Source organism: Oryzias latipes, chromosome 4 (assembly GCF_053564925.1).
Source record: "Oryzias latipes strain Hd-rR chromosome 4, Olatipes_Hd-rR_3.1".
In the NCBI taxonomy this organism is placed as follows: Eukaryota; Metazoa; Chordata; class Actinopteri; order Beloniformes; family Adrianichthyidae; genus Oryzias; species Oryzias latipes.
The window spans coordinates 27,935,618-27,957,630 of record NC_136240.1 but is presented as its reverse complement, the minus strand read 5'-3'; the positions used below and the strand labels follow the sequence as shown (position 1 = coordinate 27,957,630).

Below are 22,013 nucleotides of genomic sequence, written 5' to 3'. Positions count from 1 at the left end.
TTTTACAATATTTACTTCCAGTTTACAGTGTGTTCCTACAATTTTTCTTTACTTTTTCCCAAATGTACAAACTTGTTTTTCGTTCATTTTAAGCGGATCCTGATCTGAAGCTATACTGAGCTAAATGACTAAATGTGCAGGATAACATATATCCTGTCTTGCAAATCACCAAGTGTTTTGCATTTAGTTTTACATCAAGCAGTTTTTAGCAATGACACAATACACATTAATGTCATAGGAGGATCCTTTCCTGGCACATTTGATCTGACTCCAGATTTGTTCTGCACTGGAGTCCACAGCTCTGGACCACCAATGGTGTGATGAAGCAGCCACACAGAACCCTCTTTGGGTTTTTACACAGGAAACCGATTCCCCCGATGTGAGTGCGACTTTACTGTGGACACGCCATGGTGGTGGTGGGGTGAGAAAAAGAAGATGAAGACCATTTAACGCAGTTTGCAACTTTTTATTTTTCCCACGAAAATATTTCAGGGTTCAACCAAACATTTGAAATGTTTCCACATCCAACTTTGTGAAGGTTTTAGTTTCAAGCTTAGAAAGAGAGAGCCTTTCTTCAAAATACATAATCTTTTTCAGATATCAAAGTATTTTGAAAAAAAGTCATTTTACTTTTAGATGTAAATAATTCAAAGCCATCAGCGGGTTTCTGAGACTTCTCAGTGTGGGATCCATGAAATGCTGTTCTGTGAATATTTAAACATAGAAATTGGGGATTTGAGTTACAAAGGGTAGAAATGTATTAACTTGTAAAAACATTTAAAGGCACAAATAAGCCAAAATTTGCAGAAAAAAAAATCAGTCTATCATTTGTGTAACGCTAAACCACACCAACCTTGGCAACGTGGCCACTTCCAATGAAAAGTCTATGTAAACGCACAGAAACGCATGTTTCGGGCTTCTGCATTCAAATTTCTCTTCATCATCATCTTTCTTTATAAAGCAAGTCAACACAATTAAAAATGTAAACAAAGCAATGTTCATCAAAGCTTAATGTAATAAAAGCACATAGCTTTATTTAAGTTTTGGCCTTAAACTTAAGACTCAATGTCTTAGAAATATTTATACCATGGTCCGGTTGAATACTCGATTATGATTGGCTGCTGGGTGTGCATTAAAATCTGATAACCGCACGGTGAAAAAAGAAGTTCCGGTCAGCTAGCTTAAATGTTTTGTATCACTGCGCCGGCTTCTTTAAAACAACCTTTTGCTTCATCATCTGGACAAAACCAAGCGGTAAGAGATGAACTTTCTCTCTGAACTGATGCTTTATTCAATCCATCGGGACGATCAGCATATATATATCGCTGAATCTTGACTGCAGCGGTGGTGCTGCGCGACGCGGACTATATGTTACGTGATGCAGCGCATCGCTTTTTGTGACAAAAGCGATCCAAATCGGAAAAAAAAACAAGAATTAAGGACTAAAACCCGGTTAATATGTATTGCTTTTGTAAGTGACCATGGTATAAGCGGGTTAATGGCCTTCGAAGTGTGCGGTTATAACTTTTTAACACACTTCGCGTCGGACGGTTCAGGCTTCCACGGCGTGCGTTAAAAAGTAATAAACGCACACTTCGTTGGCCATTAACCCTTACATAAACATTCATGTGAAAATGTCTTCACTTTGAATTTTTCTCTAAAGTTGGAACATTTTAATGTTCATTTATTTTTTGTTGTTTCAGTGTAGCACCGTAATAAGTCTTGATGTCGTAGCTCTAATTCGACCCTGTACTTCCTGGGGTTTCAGTTCTCGCTTGGATGTTAATTTTCTCGTGTGTGTTAGTCCTCCAATCAATTAATCAACTAATCTTTGGAGCTCTAAAGATGAAGCTAATGTTGATGAAGGTGGTGACCCCGCTCACCCAGCTGGGACGGTCAGAGAGCCTTTGTCCATTAGAGTGATGAGTAATGATGTGAGAGCTGAGAGGACAGAGTTCAGTGAACGCATCGCCTGCTCTCTGGGCCGTTACCGTCACCCGATCCTTCAGCTAACCGAGTTAGTTTCCACTTTGCTAATGGTGTTAGAAAAGATGGAGAGGGCGAGGCGGAGGAGAGACGCATCTCTCTGTCCTCTCTCATCGCTGGGATCGTTTTCCTCCGGCAGGATGTTTCTTCGGTGACGCAGCAGCTGCTCTCATTCGCCAACCCCAAACTCAATAAGGAGGACACTGATGCTGCGTTCATGTCAAATGGGAATAATCAGCGCTGCGGTTCTGCATTCAACCTCTGAAAAGAAACTTAAAATGTTATTATAGTTGTACACGGGCCCCACTTGTGCAATAAAAATGCCACTTTGCCCATTTATCAGGAAGCTGATGCTTTAAATTGATTTGAGAGAGGCATAAACATGAAATTTGTTAAGTTTTCAGGTTTCAAAGAAGCTTTAAACTTTCATCTACGTCTTCTTTTTGTTTTTACCATTAATCAAACATCCCGAGAAAATACAGCAATGTCCCGGATTTATGATTGTTCACTAGTAATTTGGGTCAAAAATACTTTGAATCAGAGAAAAACTGCTCTGGTAGAGGAACTTAAGAATCTTCACATTAAAAAGGACTTTTTAGACTGGCATTATTTTAGTAGTAAGAAGAAAATCTCAGAGGAAATGTAAAACTGTTGAAAAAAATAAAAATCTTTACATATTTTTAAATATAAAAAAAAGGAAACATGTTCCATAAATTTAGCCTATAATGAGACATTTAATTTTTAGGCGTTTAGATGAATCTGATTTCCTTTGAAGCTAAGCTCCTCCCCTCACCAAACACTCTAATCAAGTGTTTTCTTGTTAAATGATTCTGAATTAAAAAGGAGCAACAATTATAAAACTCAGCTCAGTCATGTTGGGTTGATCAGAAGAAACCAAATCAGTCTGTCCAAATTTTATTACCAAAAAACAAAAAAACGCTACTAATTTGTTGGAATGACCTTGCTTGCACCCCTCTCCCGCTTCTGCATGATAAATTTTAGTTTTCCGTTCTTTGAGCTCCATGAATATTCAGACGGACGCAAAGTTTGATTTGTTTGTTTTGTTAGATTATTAGTTTCATCTGTCAAAGTATGACAGGCGGCATGTTTGATTAAACATGTAAATTACAGCAAAAGAGGAGCAAAGCAGCTGCGAGGATAAAACAGAAGCTCTAAGCGCTGCATCAGCTCACTAACGACAAAAAGTGGATTTCAGTTTGGATGGGCAAGTTCATCAGCTTTGATAACTTTGTTTTTAATCAAAAAGGAAATAATCTAAGCCAAAACAAGAACTGACTACAGAAAAAGCTTGTATTTAAACAAATATTTGTACAAATTCAAGGGCAAATTTCACTGTGTTCAGGTGGAAGTCATGTATCGATGTCCCTGATGCAGCAGGTGTGAATTATTAGGTGGCGACCCCACGCCTGAACCAGGATTCTTACTATTTAATCTAAATATGTGTTACCGACACCAGGAGTGGCGTCACAGCAACAAAATAGATTTTCTGTTGAAAACAGAAGAAAATGCCAACAGCAATGAACACAGGATGCTTTTTGAACCAACAGCCTTATTTTTGTGTTTACTACACTCCCCTACAAACAAAAGGGGCTCCCGACACTTGCACATGGCCTCAACTTGGATTACCTTTTTTTCCTTCCAAAACTATCTCTTTAGAACTATGAAACGTTCAAATTGAAAACATGTACCCTGCATACAAAAACTAAAAGCAGTAGACTGGATGGTAAAGCGTTGGGTATATTTGTGAAGTAAAAGTACTAGGCTGAACTGAATAGAAATGCGTTTGTGGGTAATTGTAATTGTAGGGTGTTAGTTGAGTTGCTACTGCATTGATTATAGTATGAAGTTGATAGGATGGCTGGCCAATGGCATTGTAAGGCAAGGCAAGGCAAGGCAAGTTTATTTGTATAGCACAATTCATACACAAAGTAATTCAAGGTGCTTCACAAAACAGAAGAATGCATTAAAATCACAATACATCATAGAAATAATCAACATAAAATTTACTTTAAAAGAAAAGAAAAAAAAAAAATTGAAAACTGATTTAAAAATAAAGGAAGGAAAGGAAAGAAAAGTGCAGATAGGACCTTTCAGTCATATACACGGCTAAACAGAAATGTTTTAAGTCTAGATTTGAACATGAACACAGAAGAGGCCTGTCTTACGACTTCAGGGAGGCTGTTCCAGATTTTAGCTGCAGAATATTGAAACGCTGATTCCCCTTGTTTAGTTCTGACTCCGGGAATCAACAGGAGGCCGGCCCCTGAGGTCCTCAGAGTACGAGATGGTTCATATGGCACTAACATGTCAGAGATGTACTTTGGTGCTCGGCCATGGAGAGACTTGTACACAAGCATAGCTGCTTTGAAGTCTATTCTTTGAGGTACAGGGAGCCAGTGCAGTGACCTGAGCACAGGACTAATGTGATCATACTTCCTGGTTCTGGTCAGGACTCGAGCAGCAGCATTCTGGATGTACTGAAGCTGTTTTACAGCTCGTTTGGAGAGGCCGGTGAGCAGGCCGTTACAGTAGTCTAACCTGCTGGAGACAAATGCATGAATAAGTATCTCCAGGTCTGGCTTTGACACTATGTTTTTGATTTTGGCAATGTTTTTCAGATGGTAAAATGCCGCTGATGTTACTGACTTGATATGGCTGTTAAAGTTCAGGTCAGAGTCCATGATTACCCCTAGATTTCTGACTTGATTTGAGGGTTTAAGAGACAGAGAATGAAGGTAGCTGCTGAGACTTTCTCTTTGTTTCTGTGGGCCAAAAATAATAACTTCGGTCTTGTTTGAGTTTAGCTGGAGAAAGTTGTTCTGCATCCACGCACTGATCTGTTGGAGGCAGTGGCTGAGTGAATCCACCGGCCCATATTCACCTGTTGTCAGTGACACATAGATCTGAGTATCATCTGCATAGTTGTGATAAGATATGTTATTACTGCGTATTAACTGCCCTAGTGGCAGCATGTAGAGGTTGAACAGAAGGGGTCCCAGGATCGATCCCTGGGGCACACCACAAGTCAAGGCCATGTAGTCTGAGACACAACTCCCAATTTCAACAAAATATTTCCTGTCTTCTAGATAAGACTTGAGCCAACTGTAGGTGAATATCTGACCAGGGCGCCTATTTCTGGTAGATTACCTCAATACGGGTGATGAGTGACTTTGGATATCTTCTTCTTCGTCAATCTGAGGAAGATTGTCATCTTGTTGTAGAGGCTGGTCTATGAATGGCAGGCTTTCATTCTGCCTCCTTTGCTCTCCCACAGTGAAACTATTCCTCTCAGATACAAGTTCAGCTGGTTCGGATTCTTCAAGGTCAGCGTTAGCATTTTCACACAACATTGGTTCATTGTAGTAAGCTGGTTGATCAACCAAACCATCAGCTGTCCTCTGTGTTTCCCTTGGAAATCTCAGCCAGTAAGGTGGTTCCTCTTCTTCCTCATCAGACTCATTTGAGTTTTGTGACTGGATCTGTGTTGGTGTCAACAAGAGCCTTGTTGACCCTTTCGCCTTAGCTTGGGCTTTTTGTGGCGGGGTTTGTTCAACAGGTAAGTCGTTCACCTGGAGCAACAGATTTCGGTGTATAGTTCGAATAGGATGGCTGTTTATTTTAAGGTATTTTTTTTTTTCTAAAGACAACGTAGCCTTTTCTCTTTTGTTGTCCTTGAACTTTCAGCTCCGGAACAGCAGGTGACACCGTGTGATGTGACCCTCGTGGTTCAGGGGAGGAAGCACTTTCCTGCCCGCAGAATAGTGCTCGCCGCTGCCAGTCACTTTTTCAGCCGCATGTTCACCACCAGGATGAGGGAGTCCATGTCACATGAGGTGGAGCTGAGGAGTGTTGAGCTAGAGATTATTGAGCTGCTGATTGACTTTATTTACACAGCAAGGATCTCAGTAAACAACAGCAACAGCAATGTCCAGTCATTGTTAGATGCAGCTAACCAGTACCAGATTGAGCCAGTCAAGAAGATGTGTGTGGAGTTTCTTAAAGGCCAGATAGATCCCACAAACTGCTTGGGCATCTCGGCTCTCGCAGACTGCATGGACTGCCCTGAGCTGAAGTCGGCAGCAGAGGACTTTTTCCAGCTTCATTTTACTGAAGTTTACAAACTGGATGAATTCTTGGAGCTTGATGTTTCACAGCTCACTCACCTGCTGCACCAGGACGAACTCACTGTCCGCTCTGAAGACCAGATTTACGATGCAGCAGTGCGTTGGCTGAAGTATGACATGTGCAACAGACAGCAGTACATGGTGGAGGTTTTGGAATGTGACCGCTTTCCTCGTGTCCAAAACGTTCCTTTCAAAGACTGTTCAGGCCGAGACGCTCATCCCGGACGAGCCCCCACAATTTGTTACCGACACCAGGAGTGGCGTCAAAGCAACAAAATAGATTTTCTGTTGAAGACAGAAGAAAATGCCAACAGTAATGAACACAGGATGCTTATCTTTCGTCGTCCAGATTGCGTCTGTTTATTTACAGTCACTTAACATAAAACCCTTTTTTCATATGAGCCAAGCTTCCATTCAGCATTTTCAACTGCAGTCCTTATACAATCATTGCATACCAGTTCAATATTGAAAAACTCTTTCAATTCTCCAGGTGTATTATCTCTAATCTTTACATAAACATATATACAAATACACCTTATCAGCCAATGTCTGACCATGATTCCCATCATTTTATGATGCACAAAATTAAAAACAACATTCTACATTCATTAACATAAACATGTTCAGTCTGGACAGCTTAAGTTAACTTCAATATAATACTCTACTAATTTAAACTAAATAACTGTACTTATCATAAACCGAAACACCATAAAAATCCTTGAAAACCAGTGTTTAACGTTTTGCCTGCAAGTTTTTACACGGGGCACATTGATAGCAAAACACAGTGCCTGCCAGGCAGCGCTCAGGGGAAAGACGCGCCAGAATCACAGCGTAAAGGCCCTTACACACCGGGACGAATATTTGCCAGGCGTTATTCGCCAGCGTTTTTCGCCACGTTTTTTGTGTTCACACCCAGGCGATTTTCGCTGACGATGAGCCGAGCGAACATGCAATTTCATTCCCTGACATTAGATGGCGCTTAATTTAAACAGAAATACTCCTGTACACAAGGTGGCGCTGCGCAACTTTACGCTTCTTAAAGTCGCTTTTCACTCAGAAGAAGAGGGCAAGTATTTACGCGCTTGTCAGAATAATACAAAGAAAACATGAATATTTCAAGCACCAGTAGCTCCAACTGGTGCTTGGTTCGGGGATATTTTAGAATGTCCGTCATTATTTCTTCGCGGCAGTGTAGACGCTACCTGGCGTCTATCTTCTTCGCTGGTATGTGTGCTCAGCAAGGCAGTTTTGTGTTTGAGCGCCCCCAAGTTGTGTTTTACTGTAACTTCAGAAGCTCCAGACACGTGTGCAAAAGCGCCATTCTCATTGGTCGAATAGATTTCGACGCGAGGCATCAAAAGAAAAAACGAACCCGAGGCGTTTTTTTTTTTTTGACGCTTTGACGCGTGGCGTTTTTTCGCGTTGGTGTGCACACTCTCATTGGTGCCCTTTGTTTAGTCACGAGGCGTTAAACGTCGGCGAAAATCGCCGGCGAAATTCGTCCCGGTGTGAACGGGCCTTAACGGTCATGCGGCGACAGTTAAACCAGAAGTCTTTCAAGTTTCCATCCGCTCCGTAAAGTTTCTTTACATTTTTCTTTTAAAGTACTCATAAATAAAGACACTAAATATATCTCAAATCAAGTGATCAAAAGAACATATTTATGGTAAACCAACCTGTTGAAGACGGAAGAAAATGCTAACAGCAATGAACACAGGATGCTTTTCTTTCGTTGTCCAGATTGCGTCTTAGGTGCTCATGCACAAACCCACCGTCAGAAACAACCAGCACACAACTGTCCGCATCATTTTTGTTCCGTCTGTTCTGGATTTATTCAAGTCCAAAATCAAACATAAAACAAAATTTTGCTTTTCACATTTAATTAAAAAAATACATTTTTAATACTTAAATTTAAGTTGTGCATTTTAAACCAACAGCCTTATTTTTGTGTTTACCGCATATGTATGAATAGTTGCAACAAACCATAAATTGTAATATGTGTATTTTTTAAGAAATTAATAAAAAATCGAAGTCATATGTATTTGATAATCATTTATATGTTTATAGAGAACATGAAATCAGAATAAGCAAACAGATAAAATCAAATATTTTGAAAGAAAGAAAGAGAAAACGTTTTTCAGCCAACTTCCTGGGTAACTTCAGCAGTAAACAAAGCATTAAAATCACTGTTGCTCATTGAACATCAAATCCTGAATATGTTCTCCAAGGTTTTTCAATTCTAAAAGTGTCACTGACTGGTTCCAGGAGTAAGACAACAAGAAGATTGTTAGTGAAAACAAAGCAACACTCAAATAAAAATAACTGTAAAAACAAGATTTTCATAATGTTCCTTAACTCATAATTATCTTCTATTTTCTATTCTATATTTAATTAGAATGTATTTGTTATTTTTTCCATATTTAAAACAAATTATTTTAGAGAACCTATGTCAGTAAACTGAACTTCAATCACCTTTGATACACAAAAAACCTGATACTTTTGTATGCAATTTTGCACACAAATCTTGGACATTCTATATTACAGTTTATATTTGCACACTTGTATATGTCATACATACTGATTTATTTAATATTATATATCGTTATTTTGTCATTCTTGCACTGAAATGGTGATGCTTTAATTTCATTGTACTAACTATGGACAATAACAATAAAATCTAATCTAATCTAAGATACTTTTACTTTGAAAAAGACACTTTTACTTTGAAGGTTTATTTACATCCAATGACTGTAGTACATTTGGTTTGTTTAGTTATGTCCTTAAATCCAGCATTATTCTGACTTTCAGGGCAATAATTAAATTGCCTGAAGTGTATTTTCACTACAGTCTACTATAATGATGACCACAAATCATCGTCAGGATCTCGGACGTTGCAAATAACTGTACTCATATTTTTGGGAACAGATCGCAAATATCCAAGAACTCAGATACTCGTTACAGCCTTATGGATTATCAACAGGAACTAATTAAAAAAAAACTTAAATGACACAAAGGAATGCAATAAATATGAAAGTGCTGAACCAAAAACGGTCAAAAAAAAACAAAGCAGCTGACAGGAGGACTAATTCAGCGAAACAAACAGCTGAGGATGATTGACAGCTGAAACCTAGTGTGACTGTGACTGAGGTGAAAACAACAAACCTGACAGAACACAATCTGAACACAAAGCATGACTTCATTACAATTATCCTCAGTGGTTAACCTTCACGGGAGGGACAGGCAAACCAGACTGACCCCAGTTACACAACAACTGGTCCATAAAATAACCTATAAACAACAGCAGGAAAGAAATACAGCAGAACTTTTGTTAAGGTGAATCCAGTTGCAGTAAGAGTAAAAAAAACAACAACCTTTTAGTAGTAGTCAAACATGGGGGTGGTAGTGTGGTGGGGTGGGCCTGCTACAGAAACACCTGAAGGAAAATGCCCTCATTTTGGTATGAATATTTGGTTTTGCAGAGCAAATAATTCAGTTTACCTCTAAATGGATCCTCAAAAACTGAGTAAAAGTTAGCTTAACTGAAGTGCATCAAAACATTTGAAAGATGTCATTAAAAGTCCTTTATTGTTTCTGAGTTGAATGTAGCACTTTACTAACTAAGGTGCTCTACAGTCACGGTCCCATTCAACCGTGCACACACACATTCACACACTCATGGCGGCTCCACTGCTGAACACCAGTGCCAACATGTAACCACCAGATCAGTGACAGTTATCACAAACATTTGCTTGAAGTTGCTAATGCTACGTTCACACCTAGTCTGGTGCAAAATGTCAGAAGTGGTGCAAATGTCTTGAATCTAGCTCCAGGCTTTTTCTTTCACAGCTCTATTCTGAAATATGAAAGACTTTCTGTCGTATAATTCTTCCACCATGATCAAATTTCAAATGGTTGGCAGTTCCATGAATTAAAGGGAACATCATTCGTACGTCAATATCAAACCTAAGTCCCTGATTGGTCCAAGTTAGGCCTGGTATAACTTGCAACTCGCATTCAATTGCCCCATGTTTTGCCCTAAAATGATCGCAGAAACTTGCGCACCAATGCTTGAATGTGAGAGTTTTTAATGCAGAAGCCCAAAACACGCATACACGTGTTTCCATTGAATTTTCATGAAAATGGTCATTTGAAAGTGCATTGCCAGGGCAGTGTGAACGTAGCTGTAGGGGCAACAGAATGTCACGGTTGCTCCAGGGCTTGTCCTTAGATAGCCATGCTTCCTGTGTCTCTCAGTCGCTGCTGCCACTAATGACATTCATTGTCAGCGCCTGCTCTTACCTGCATCCAGGTGTTCTGTTCTGACCTGCATACCTGTTTCAGCCTGTTTTCTGGATCTAACTTGAGTCTTTCAAAGTGGTGCTGACTGGAACCACCAAACGTGACCTGACGTGTTACTGAGCTCCATTAACCGAAAAAGGAGAGTTGACAACTGAAAGATAGATCTTCTCTCAAATATAACAAATATGCTTAAAACTAAAATATTGTGGGGTAGGGAGATTTTTCTCTTCTCAAAATAGTAACAAATCCATAATAAATAAAACAATTATTTTAGTTGATTTCATTTTTGTAAATTGCCATTTTTTTCTTATCCTTTGTCTTCCTTTTTGGGGTCATAGGGTTGCTGGAGCTTATCCCAGCTACTATTGGATACACCCTGGACAGGTCATCAATCTGTTGCAAGACCACACACTCACACACCTTGAGAGAATTTAGAATCATCAATTAACCTATGAAGTATCTTTTTGGTCTGTGGGAGGAAACAGGTTTCTGTACATGCACGGGGAGAACCTGCAAACTCCACACAGAAAGGTCCCATCTGGGATTCCAACCAGGGCCTTCTCACTGGGAGGCGAGAGTGCTAGCCACTACACCACTGTGCAACCCTGTCACGCTTTTCTCATTTAAGCAGATCTAAAATACACATTTCTTTAAATTCAAGGTGAAGACTTGGTCAATGAATGTGGGACTTTGGCCGAATCCAAATTCTTCCCCTTTTTAAAGTTATAAAAACGATGTTGTTATGTCTTTCTGAGCGCTAGCAGCTCCGCACCAACATAGCTGCCGGCGACTATTCATGACGTCATCGAGTGGGAGTATCATCTGAATTCGAAGAGACTATGTTTCCATAACTCTCTGTTTGGAGGACTAAAAACAGGGGTTGGGAAGAATTTGGATTTTGCCTTTGTATCATTTACAGGAAGCCAAATTGGGGGAGCAAGTGGCCACCTACCTCAACCAGGCCGGCAGTGTGTAGACGTCAGCCATGTGTCTGTGTTTGGGGTGTTTTCCTGTCTCATTCATTGTGTTCTTTGTCTCTCTGGAGTTGAACTGTTGCGGCTCTGTCTTCACACTGCTGTTGCCGTGATCAAAAATATGGGATAAAGAAAAAAGGGGAAATTTGACTTTTTTCAGCTTGTCCAGCATCTGGGTCCATCACATCCAGCTGAAAATTGTTTTACGGCGACAGAAAGCTTTTTGCTGTTGTTACCCACAGATTTCTGTCCCACTCTTTGCATTTTTGCACTAATTCTCATCTATTTAGAAATAAAATAGAATGAAAGTAGAAAGACAAATAATATAATTTTATCCCACAGCAGTCTCGAACTGCAAGGACCTGATTGTTTTCGCTATTCTTTCTTTTTTGCGCATTTGAGCAAAGATTTCTCCCCTGCCACATACTCAAAAACTCACTTAAATTTACACACGCCCAGTACTCTGTGAAAATGCATTTTTTACAATGGGAACGACTCCTCTCCCCCCAAAAAAGATGACATCACACCGAGAGAAATCGTCAAAAAGTTCTCTTACTGTATGGGGCTCAATTTTCCCTCCAAAATCCACTTAAGAAACCAAAACTCACATGTTGGTGAGATCCAAAGAATGATTTGTTATTATTATGGGATGGCTACAGGACCTAAGCTTTGGCTGCCATTTAGTGTGAAATTTGTGTGAATTTTATATTTTCGCAAAATATATAGAAAATAAAGTTTTAGTTTGAGCAATTTTCATGAAATTCCACACGAACCACCTGGTCAAGTTTACAACCACAACTAAATTTTTTCTGACCTTTGACCTTAGGAAAAGGCCACCTTCCTGAACTTTACCATAAAAAAATCACCTGTACTACCTTCTACAAATTAAAATTTCTCCTAGAGATTTTCATCCATCGCCTCCTGTCTCATCGAGCATCAATTTGAGGCTACTTGGTAAAAAAAAAATATTTTAAAGCTTGTAGATTTTGAACGGTGTTAAATTGGCATCTTTGCCAAGCTAAGAATAATAATTCAATACAACTAATAATACAGTCTATTATTCTACTTAAACCTTGAGGGCCGGCCTCCTGCTGGTTTTCCAGAAATTCTGCCTCATCTGCTGCTGATTACCTGGATCAGGTGTGTTTAGGCAATAAGGAGCTTCAATAGCAGGTTGGTTGGAAAATGTTGGACACCGGCCCTCCACGCCTGGATTCTGACACCCCTGACTTGATCATTTTATTTATTTAATTGGGTCACCTGTGCAATCGCACCATTTTCTGTTGGGATGACAAACCAGAAAAATGAAACCAGGGTTTTACTGAATATGTCTTAGATCCTCCTAATGTTCACGAAAGTGAAGTGAGCTGACAAGAAGAAGGACTAATGAGCAACAACCCCTGACTTGACTGGAAATCAGGATGGTCAGGGGGAATTTTGAGGTTTGTCTTTTGTTGGTTGGAGCCAGATGGGGCCCAGCTGTTCACTGCTGCCCTTAACGTGAGTTATGTGTTTAGAAGGCCGTGCAAGGCTCAAAGGCCCAAAGACGAAGCTGCTGCGGGTCACGCCTGATGGATGTGTGCGCACTCATCTTGAGTCAATCTGTCACTGACGGCCACATGTGAGGCCCGTCTCTGTTGTCTGCAGAGATTTGCAGTTTTGTGCTTGCAGAGCAGCGCAAGGAAGATGTTGGCTTCAATGCAAGCATGAGTTCCTGCTCATTCTTCATTATCTTTTTCACTGAGCTAGCCTAAAACATTCAAATCTGCTTTTCTGTTTTGTTAAAATCCTGGTCGGATGATGGACTGAGCGTCTGATGAGCTGCCAGCTAGATTCAAACTAAAGAAACAGCTAAAGTGTTAAAGTTTGTTATCGTTTGTCCAGTTCTTTAAAATTTATGATCTGACTCAAGTTTACTTGTCTCTCATTTATTTTTTTTGACTGGTCCAGCTTGTATGGGATGCAGTTTGTGTTTCACGTGTTGGAAAAGTCAGGGCAACTCAGAAAGCCGGGGTTGCCAGGAAGTGTGTCCAGCTGTGGGTCACGTCTCCTTTCTGTAAACACCACAATGCTCTGATAAACAGTTAGATGTGATTAATTGAGGCCTGGGGGGGTTGGAGGGGAACACGCACGCTCAGAGAGCCGCTGATCAATGGCTTCCATGTGTTGAGTCTGGTGGGTTTTTTGCTGTGAAACATGCAGGTATGAAAAACTAAAAGTGAACCTGGGAAACACTTCCTTTTGCAATCCCTCATCCCTGCCTTCTTCTCGGTTCTGCACAGAAAAAACGTTTTGTTCTATGTATTTTCCAGCTGTTGGTAAGTTGTGAGCAGCAGACGTTTGATCGAAACCAAAGAAAGTTTCTGCAAGTTTCTCAACAGTAGAGTTGCATTTTTCCTGTTAGCTTTTTTGTTACTTTTGGTAACGGGTCGGTTTTGCACAATTGGTGGCTGACTAAATACTTTTTTGCCTCACAGAAATATAGAAAAATAAAAAACAGACTAAATCAGAACAATACAGATTTATAAGCAAGCATAAGCAAAACAACAAATTAATTTTGTTGAGATAAAGTTTATTGTCAAACAAATTCTGGTCGTTTTTTATGCTTTTACAAGTAAAACTGGGTCGGTGCCGACCAGAAAATAAGAGGAAGGTTAAATCAAACATTATTTGAATTATGAATCAACTGTTGTTTTGTCAGACTCCACAACAGGAAGGTTCATTCCTCCTGCAAAGGTCTCTACCTCTGTGCTGCGACTGTTAGCGACAAAAAAGCCTTCAGGGATAAAGTTGACAAAACCCTCCTACATTTAGCTCGTCAAATATTGCTTCCTTGTATTTATTTCATAGGTAAATTGTAATAGAAAGGGAAGCACAAGTGGAAAAAGTGTTTTTTTAAATAAACAAATCTATTTTTTGTTTTTGTTCTTTGTTAACTATTCCATTAATTAAAAAACACTTTTGGTCGCTCTTTTCCAGCAGACAGTAGAACCAAAAAGACTCCTTAAGCTGAATCGGCATATGAACCAAAGAATTTGTCTTCCTCAGGTTCTTTCGAGGTGACTACACGGTGGAGGTGGCGATCAACGACTACTTAGACATCTACTGTCCTCACTACGAGAGGGCGGAGCCAGCGGAGCGCATGGAGCATTACATCTTGTACATGGTGAACTACGACGGGTACACGAGCTGCGACCATCACAGGAAGGGCTTTAAACGCTGGGAGTGTAACCGGCCCCAGAGCCCCAACGGGCCGCTCAAGTTCTCTGAGAAGTTCCAGCTGTTCACGCCCTTCAGCCTGGGCTTTGAGTTCAGACCGGGTCACGAGTACTACTACATCTGTGAGTACTACATTACATGTGCTGCCTTGGTAAGCATTCAGGAATCTGTAAGCCATGAAGGACAATGATATAAAAACAAAAATTACACATCCGTCTCAATAACATAATAAACAGAATCATTTATTTATTTATAGTTATAAAGTTGGAATTACATTATGATCTAGAAAAGGATTAAACCGAAGTACAATTTGTTTTTTACAGACAAACACAAAGCTGAACTCAGTATAGTCACACACAAAACAAAAAAACCATAGGATTTTGTCCCAGAGCTGCATCCTAGTTAAGGATAATATAAACTGGCCAGGAGTCTGCTGAAAAAATCAGCCAGTCTCCACATGCTGTGTTTGTATTAAGCCAGTTTTGGTGACTAAAACAAACAAATGAATGCAGGTTTCAGTTGCAAGTCCTCGGACTTTACCTCTCTAAACAAAGACAAAAAACCTCAGCTCCACATCAAACTACCAGTTTTATATATTCTTTTTGTCTATATTGTGGAGAATAAGGTAAAAAGTATAGTTTTACCCAAAGTTTCATTCAGACCCAGTTGAAATTCTGTCCACAATTTAAAGAAATCTCCCATCACATGTATGCGTTTTGATGCAAGGATTTAACAGTAGGCTCCACCTCTAAACAAGAAGCAAAGCCAACCTGAGATGTTGACCAATAAGAAAAAGCCAATTTTATTGGTTTATGTGTTCTGGCTGGATATAAAGCTTCTATTGTTGTAGAAACAACAGTTTAGTATAATGTCTGATGGCAGAGACTTTCATCTATCAAAAAAAGACTAAAGTTTCACGTAATAAGTCACTAATTATATTTATTTATATTTTTTTTATCACAAGCTTTTAAAGATATGCAAAGCCTCAAAGGATATAAATGCAGGTTTTTGATGTAGCTGATTTAAAAACTGTCCTTATCAGGTGACTGTTCTCAGTTGGTAAATGAGCCAAATATTTAGCTCTGCATGCTGCTCACCAATTACCTGATATCTGTGTTGTTGATTGTCCGATCAGCGAAATCAAACGCCCCCCAGGTTTCCTGCCTGGCTCAGACGACAAAAGAGCCAGGACTATGAAAAGCCACAGAAACACAGGCTGCTGTCAGTTTGTTCTGTCCAGACATAATTTGTTCTTCAAGCTGGAAAACATTTCCTAAATTGTAGCTCGTTTGGACCGAAAAGCCTCAAGCTGAGAGTTTTGTTTTAAATGGCACTTAATGATCGCGTTTGCGTGTTTGTAATGAACGCGTCAGTTTCAGAGCAGATGCATGAATAAAACATCCACTGCAGGCCAGAGTCAGAGAGCAGAACAAAGAAAATGAAACTGCACATGTTATAAAATGTCTTTATAGAAAAGAAGAATTTTCTGTTATACTAATTAAGGTTTGATCAACTGTTGCTAAAGGGGTCTGACCTTGGATTTGCTATTTACTGATTTTGCAAACAATAAAGGGAGCCAAAAAAAACTTGGCTTATGCTTGGCAAGCTAATTTAACCAGCAGAGTACAATCACATGAGGCAGAAAATTATTTCTCCCAATTCTTTAAATTTTGCAATTTAACTTGGTCAAAAACTTTGGTGGATACAACCGTAACCCTTTAACATCGGATATGTCACCGGTGAAAATAACACATGCTCTTTGACCTTTCGTACCTTCGCGACCGATGTGATTCAGCCGATTCTAAAGCGGAGAAAAGCAGCTTTTCAGAATTGACTGATTGCGTAAGTACTTCGCGGCTGTAATACCACATTCACACCGCATGTGTTGCACATTCAACAATGTCCTGAACTCAAGTTCCTGAATGTGCATTTAGCATATGGTGTTCCAACCTACAGTTGGAGAAGGTCTGGTGCGAAATGTTGAAGCGGTGCAAATCTCATAAATCTTGTCCCAGACTTTTTCTTCCACAGTTCTATTCCAATTTATGAAAGACCTGACGTCATAGAATTTTAGCCGGGCACAAATCGCAAATATTAATTTATCCTCCATGATCAATTTTCAGACGGTTGGCACTTTCATGAATTAAAAGAAACAGTATCCATACATCACCACAACATCCGGGTCTCTGATTGGTCAAGGTTCAACTGTTTTGACTTTAACTGGGCGTTCAGTAGCAGCGCATTCTGTACATAGAGCCCAAAAACTGACCTAAAAACTTGCAAAGTGATGCTTGAAAGCGAGGATTTTGATTGCGGAAGCCCGAAAAGCACAAATACGTGTGCTTAAAATAGACTTTTGGTGAAAGTGGTCGCTTGAGCGTGAGTTGCCTGAGTCTGTTCCAACTTAATTGTAAGTCCTGGAGGGTTAAACTATTCAAAATCACATTAACCAGACTGTGATTATATTGGTTGTTTTAGTAAGTACTTATAATTTCTTCTTAAAACTTGAATAGTGTAGTATACTCTACTTTATCCTGGCTTCTGTTTTTTATTACACATTTATACCATAGTCCGGGTGAATACTTGATTGGGATTTGCTGCTGGGTGTGCATTAAGTAAGGGTAAATGGCCTTCGAAGTATGCATTATCACTTTTTAAGCCCTTCGCGGAAGCAGCCGTCCGAAAGTAAAAAGTGATAATGCACACTTTGTCGGCAATTAACCCTAACTTAATTTTTTACAGCTGTAAAGTAAACTGCTGTAGAGTTTGTCCAAAATAAATGGATTTTTGATTTTGTATTTCTTCCCTGCAGCATCACCACATCCCAACCTGGCTGGGAAACCATGCTTGAAGCTCAAAATCTATGTCAAACCAACCAGTAAGTATATATATCTTTATAAATAGACATTATTTTATTAGGGCTTAATCTTATTCCATTATCTGAGGAACCCAAAAATGTGGGAACACACATCTTCAAAATATCTAATAATTAAGAAAACAGTAGTTTATAGTAAGTAAAAAAAATAATAATTTTACCATTATTTATCAATAAGGATTTTCAAGCTTGAATGGACATCTCCAGAGCCTCCTTTATCCCAGTGTAGCTCATTTGCAGGGACCATAAAGTGTCCCAGACCAACAAGATCTGACTACATCAATCAGTTCTGGGTCTGGTTTGAAGCTTCCTTCTGTGAGTACAAGAAAAACATTGTCTTCTGCCATTTAATGACAACAAGGCCACCATAAATATTTCCGAGCTCGAAGCTGGTGTACTCTGGATGGTGAATAGCATCACCATCTCACCCCAAGTAGGCCGGAATCCCAGCTGGGTCATTTCTTCATGGAGTCATCAGAATAGACAACGTTTTTCCAATCTTCTATTGTCCAGTTTTGGTGAGCCTGTGTGAATTTTAGCCTCAGTTTCCTGTTCTTAGCTGACAGGAGTGGCTCCTGGTATGGTCGTCTGCTGCTGTAGCCCATCTGCCTCTAGGTTGGACGTGTTGTGTGTTCAGAGATGCTCTTCTCCAGACCTCCGTTATAACCAGTGGTTATTTGAGCTACTGTTGCCCATGAATAAAGTTATTTCCACAGAACTGCTCTTCACTAGATATTTTCTCTTTTTTGGACCATGTAAACTCAGACCATCCCGTCTGGCACCAACAACCATGCCACGTTCAAAGTCACATAAATCACTTTACTTTCCCATTCTGATGCTCTGTTTGAACTGCGGCAGATTGTCTTGACCAGGCCTAAATGCATGAGTAGCTGCCATGTGATTGGCTGATTAGAAATTTGCATTAACAAGCAGTTGACCCAGTGATTAGACACCATGTACCACAAACAAGAGGTTGGTGTTGAATGAAAACTCTCATTGTGTCAATTGCATCAGTGGTAAAACCTTACAAACTTGTAGCTAAAACAAACGCAGTAGATAATATAATATTATACAAATTCAGCCTACAGAGTCTTATGGAGTAAACCTGTTTTAACTTGTGTTTGCAGAAATCTCACATGATGATTAGTAAAAAAAAAAAAATCATTTGTGTACTCATAACACAAATATGAGTTGAAATATGGTTGAAACTGTTGCAAGCTGGGACGAATATGTGTTAATCAAAGTCAAGTCTGCTTTGGGGATCGAAAGCCAACCTGCAATTTACTGAAACTCCAACATGTAAGCAGTTTAAAGAGCTTTTTTTCTTCTTGTTCTTTATGTATTTAGTGAAATGGATGTCCACTGAGTGATGAGCCATCAGGCTCCGAACTCCTCTGGATGCCTAATTAATCCCTCCTCCTTCTTGTAAAACTGTAAATGTCAGTTTAAAGCAGGGGGAGTGTGAAGACTCGCAGCTGTCAGTGAGAAGGCATTAAACACTTCCTCCTCACGCTTTTAAAGCAGTTTATGAGAATTTAACTGTCAGTGCAGAAAACAGCATTAACACATTTACACCATCACTGGTGGGAGATCCGCCGTCGCTCCAACAAATCAGCTTTCATCAACAAACGGCGCCACCGGGAGCCGATGTGCTGGAGAGAAGGAGGATTTGTGGAGGAAACGCAGTGGACCGAGGAGAAAAGGTGTTCATTAGGCGTGTGGATTATACACTCCGGCTGATTGGCCCAAAAAGGTTGAACAGCAAATTACCCAGAATTCAGAAGAGAAAATGAATAAACCAAAGCGGGCAAATTGTTTCCCCAAATTCTGTCTGACACTCCATCAATCATCCTTTTACAATAAAGGTGGACAAATTGAATACAGGATGTTTATTACATTTTTTTTTATAATCAATTTCGGACTCTTTAGATCTATGCTATGGAAGCGACTCTGTAGCATAATAAAAAATAAAAGTCAAATCCAGAAATGCTTTTTCAATTTCAAAATGAAGATGCATTTCTTGACCCAAAATTAAAAAGAAAAAGCAATCCACCAAAATGCTTTTTCATTTTCTTCTTCAACACTTAATTAAAATGATAATGAAAATAGTATTTGACATTTCATTTTCAAAAAGAGGGGTTAAGTAAAGGAAAAAGCATTTTTGCGGATTGCTTTTTCATTTTAATTTTGAGTCATTTGATGCAGCTTCATTTTGAAAATGAAAAAGCATTTCTGTTAATCAATTTTATTTGTTAAATTAGATATTTCTAAATGAATTTTGCTACACAACTACTAAACTTTTTGAAAATGAAATGTCAAATACCATTTTCACTACCATTTTAATTAAGTGACAGAATAAGCGATGTTGAAGAAGAAAAAGAAAAAGCGGTTTGGCGGATTGCTTTTCCTTTTAAATTTTGAGTCAACAAATGCAGCTTCATTTTGAAAATGAAAAAGCCTTTTTTGGCATTGACTTTCATTTTTAATTATGCTACAGAATCGCTTCCATACATTTCGCTGGTCCATAGAGGTAGTTACATTTCTGAGTATTTCTTTTTGTACATTGTGAATCAGGAGCAGAAGAAAAAATGCCGTTGGAATAAGATTTTGTTTGTGACATAGAAAATACACTGGGCAGGCTACAAACACCTTGCATTGAGCTCTCAACAACCAGAAAAGGGGAAGAGGGGGCGGGGATGCTCATCTCGCCTCACCCACAACTCCCAGTACATCTGTCTGCTGTCTTTTCTACTCTCTGTGTCTCACTTTGTCCAAGCAAACCTCTTCCTTTCAACACACTGGAACTTTTTAACTCCACCACTAAGTCTACCTATCAATCCAGATGACACACCAAGCACCTCCTCCCAGCTGTGGTCGTCCAATCATCTGGAACAGGGGTGTCAAACTCATGTCCACTGAGGGCCACATCAGCATAGCGGCTGTCCTCAAAGGGCCAGATAACTTATACATATAACTAAATGTAATGAAAAATAAATGTAACTACTCCTTAATGTTAAATAACTGATTATTTATTTACTATAACTTTTTAAAGTGACAATCACAGTTGCATAGAAAACATATATTTGCTTGTTACTCTACCATAAATCCTTTTAAATTTAATTCTGACAGGTTAGGTTATATTGACAGTGTCCTAATGTATAGTTGCTTAATTCGATATTTTAAGTCTGATTTCCCCTAGATATGAATAAATACACACCAATTTTTATTTTTTATTTCAAGAAATTAAAAACTTTTATGCTCTCGCGGGCCACATAAAATGACATGGCGGGCCACATTTGGCCCGCGGGCCTTGAGTTTGACACATGTGATCTGGAAGAACCTTCCAAAGCCTGATTCAACTCCTCTCTAAAAACCACAGAGCAGTCTTGGTCATCTGCTGTGTCCTTGTCTTCTTCACATTTCTCACCACACAGGACATCCACCTTTCTTCTTCCCATCATGTCGACCAGCTCTTTACCTTTCCCTAAGGTTCCAACATTCAAAGTTCCTGATAAGACTTACACTTCTGGCTTTCCTTTGATTTCCTCAGCCTTGAACATGCGGTGGTTGTGGTTGTTGTTAACCTGAGCCACAACCGATCCGGACTGAAAGTTCTGTTTGGGATTAGTAAATGTTATTTGATTTTGGTTTCACATCGAATGTTCTCCCCGACACAACTTTCTGCATTTATCTGTTCCACTTCCACCCTGAGATTCACAACAGCTGACAGCTTTAAGGCTCCTCCTCTATCAGTCATTCCTGCTCTTCACTTTATACGATCACATTTATCTGAGATTCTTGAAGATGATGGAACAGTACTGAAGAGAAAATAAAGAAGATAATTGATTTGGTTTTAAGTTTGATGTCCACGAGCTGAAACCTGCCTGTAGGAACAGAACCTAAAGTTGGCACTAACCCTGATTCTTAGTCCACCACTCTAGACATCTGCAAAAAAAGAAGTATCTTTGCTAACAAACAATGTTACTCGAATTGAAGTAAAAAGTGGTTATAGGAATAATTACTTGACTAAGAGTAAAAAAGCAAATGGTAAAAAAAGTGCTATGCTGCTATACTGTGCGGGTCCCGGGGGGTCCTGGCTGCCACTGCTGCTTCCGTGGGGCTCTTGGTGTGGAGTTGACCACCTCAGCAAAAGATAAACACTTACCTGAGACAAGGTGTCAGCTGACTTTTGCACAGATAGTATGTGTGACAGAATGAAATGCTTTACTTGTGATGGTTTGTATGCATAAGTATGAGCGTGTGAACTTTAGTTGTTTACATGTTGAAATGTTTGTATGTGAAGATTTTTGGAGCTAACAGGTACGTTCGCAACATTTGAGTGTGTGTGGACAGGCCCCGCCCCTTTACACTAACATTTACACCTGACAGTAATGGTTATAAACCTCCAGCAACTCAGCAACCCCTGCTTCTATAATCACCTTCTAATTTCCTCAACCCCCCCCCCCCCCCCCCCCATCCCTCTCTTATTTGTGCCCTTACCCCCCCCCCAACATC

The 22,013-nt window shown here is 39.6% G+C and overlaps 1 protein-coding gene across 2 annotated transcripts in view; it reads left to right on the top strand.

The window, feature by feature from the left end:
• Nucleotides 1-22,013, top strand: part of efna2b (ephrin-A2b) — a 112,302-nt gene that overhangs the window by 85,523 nt on the left and 4,766 nt on the right. For both annotated transcript variants that reach the window (XM_078946220.1, XM_004068259.5), the window contains 2 exons: nucleotides 14,453-14,745; nucleotides 17,436-17,501. In XM_078946220.1, the coding sequence (XP_078802346.1) occupies nucleotides 14,453-14,745; nucleotides 17,436-17,501 (359 nt within the window). The remainder of the gene's footprint in view (nucleotides 1-14,452; nucleotides 14,746-17,435; nucleotides 17,502-22,013) is intronic.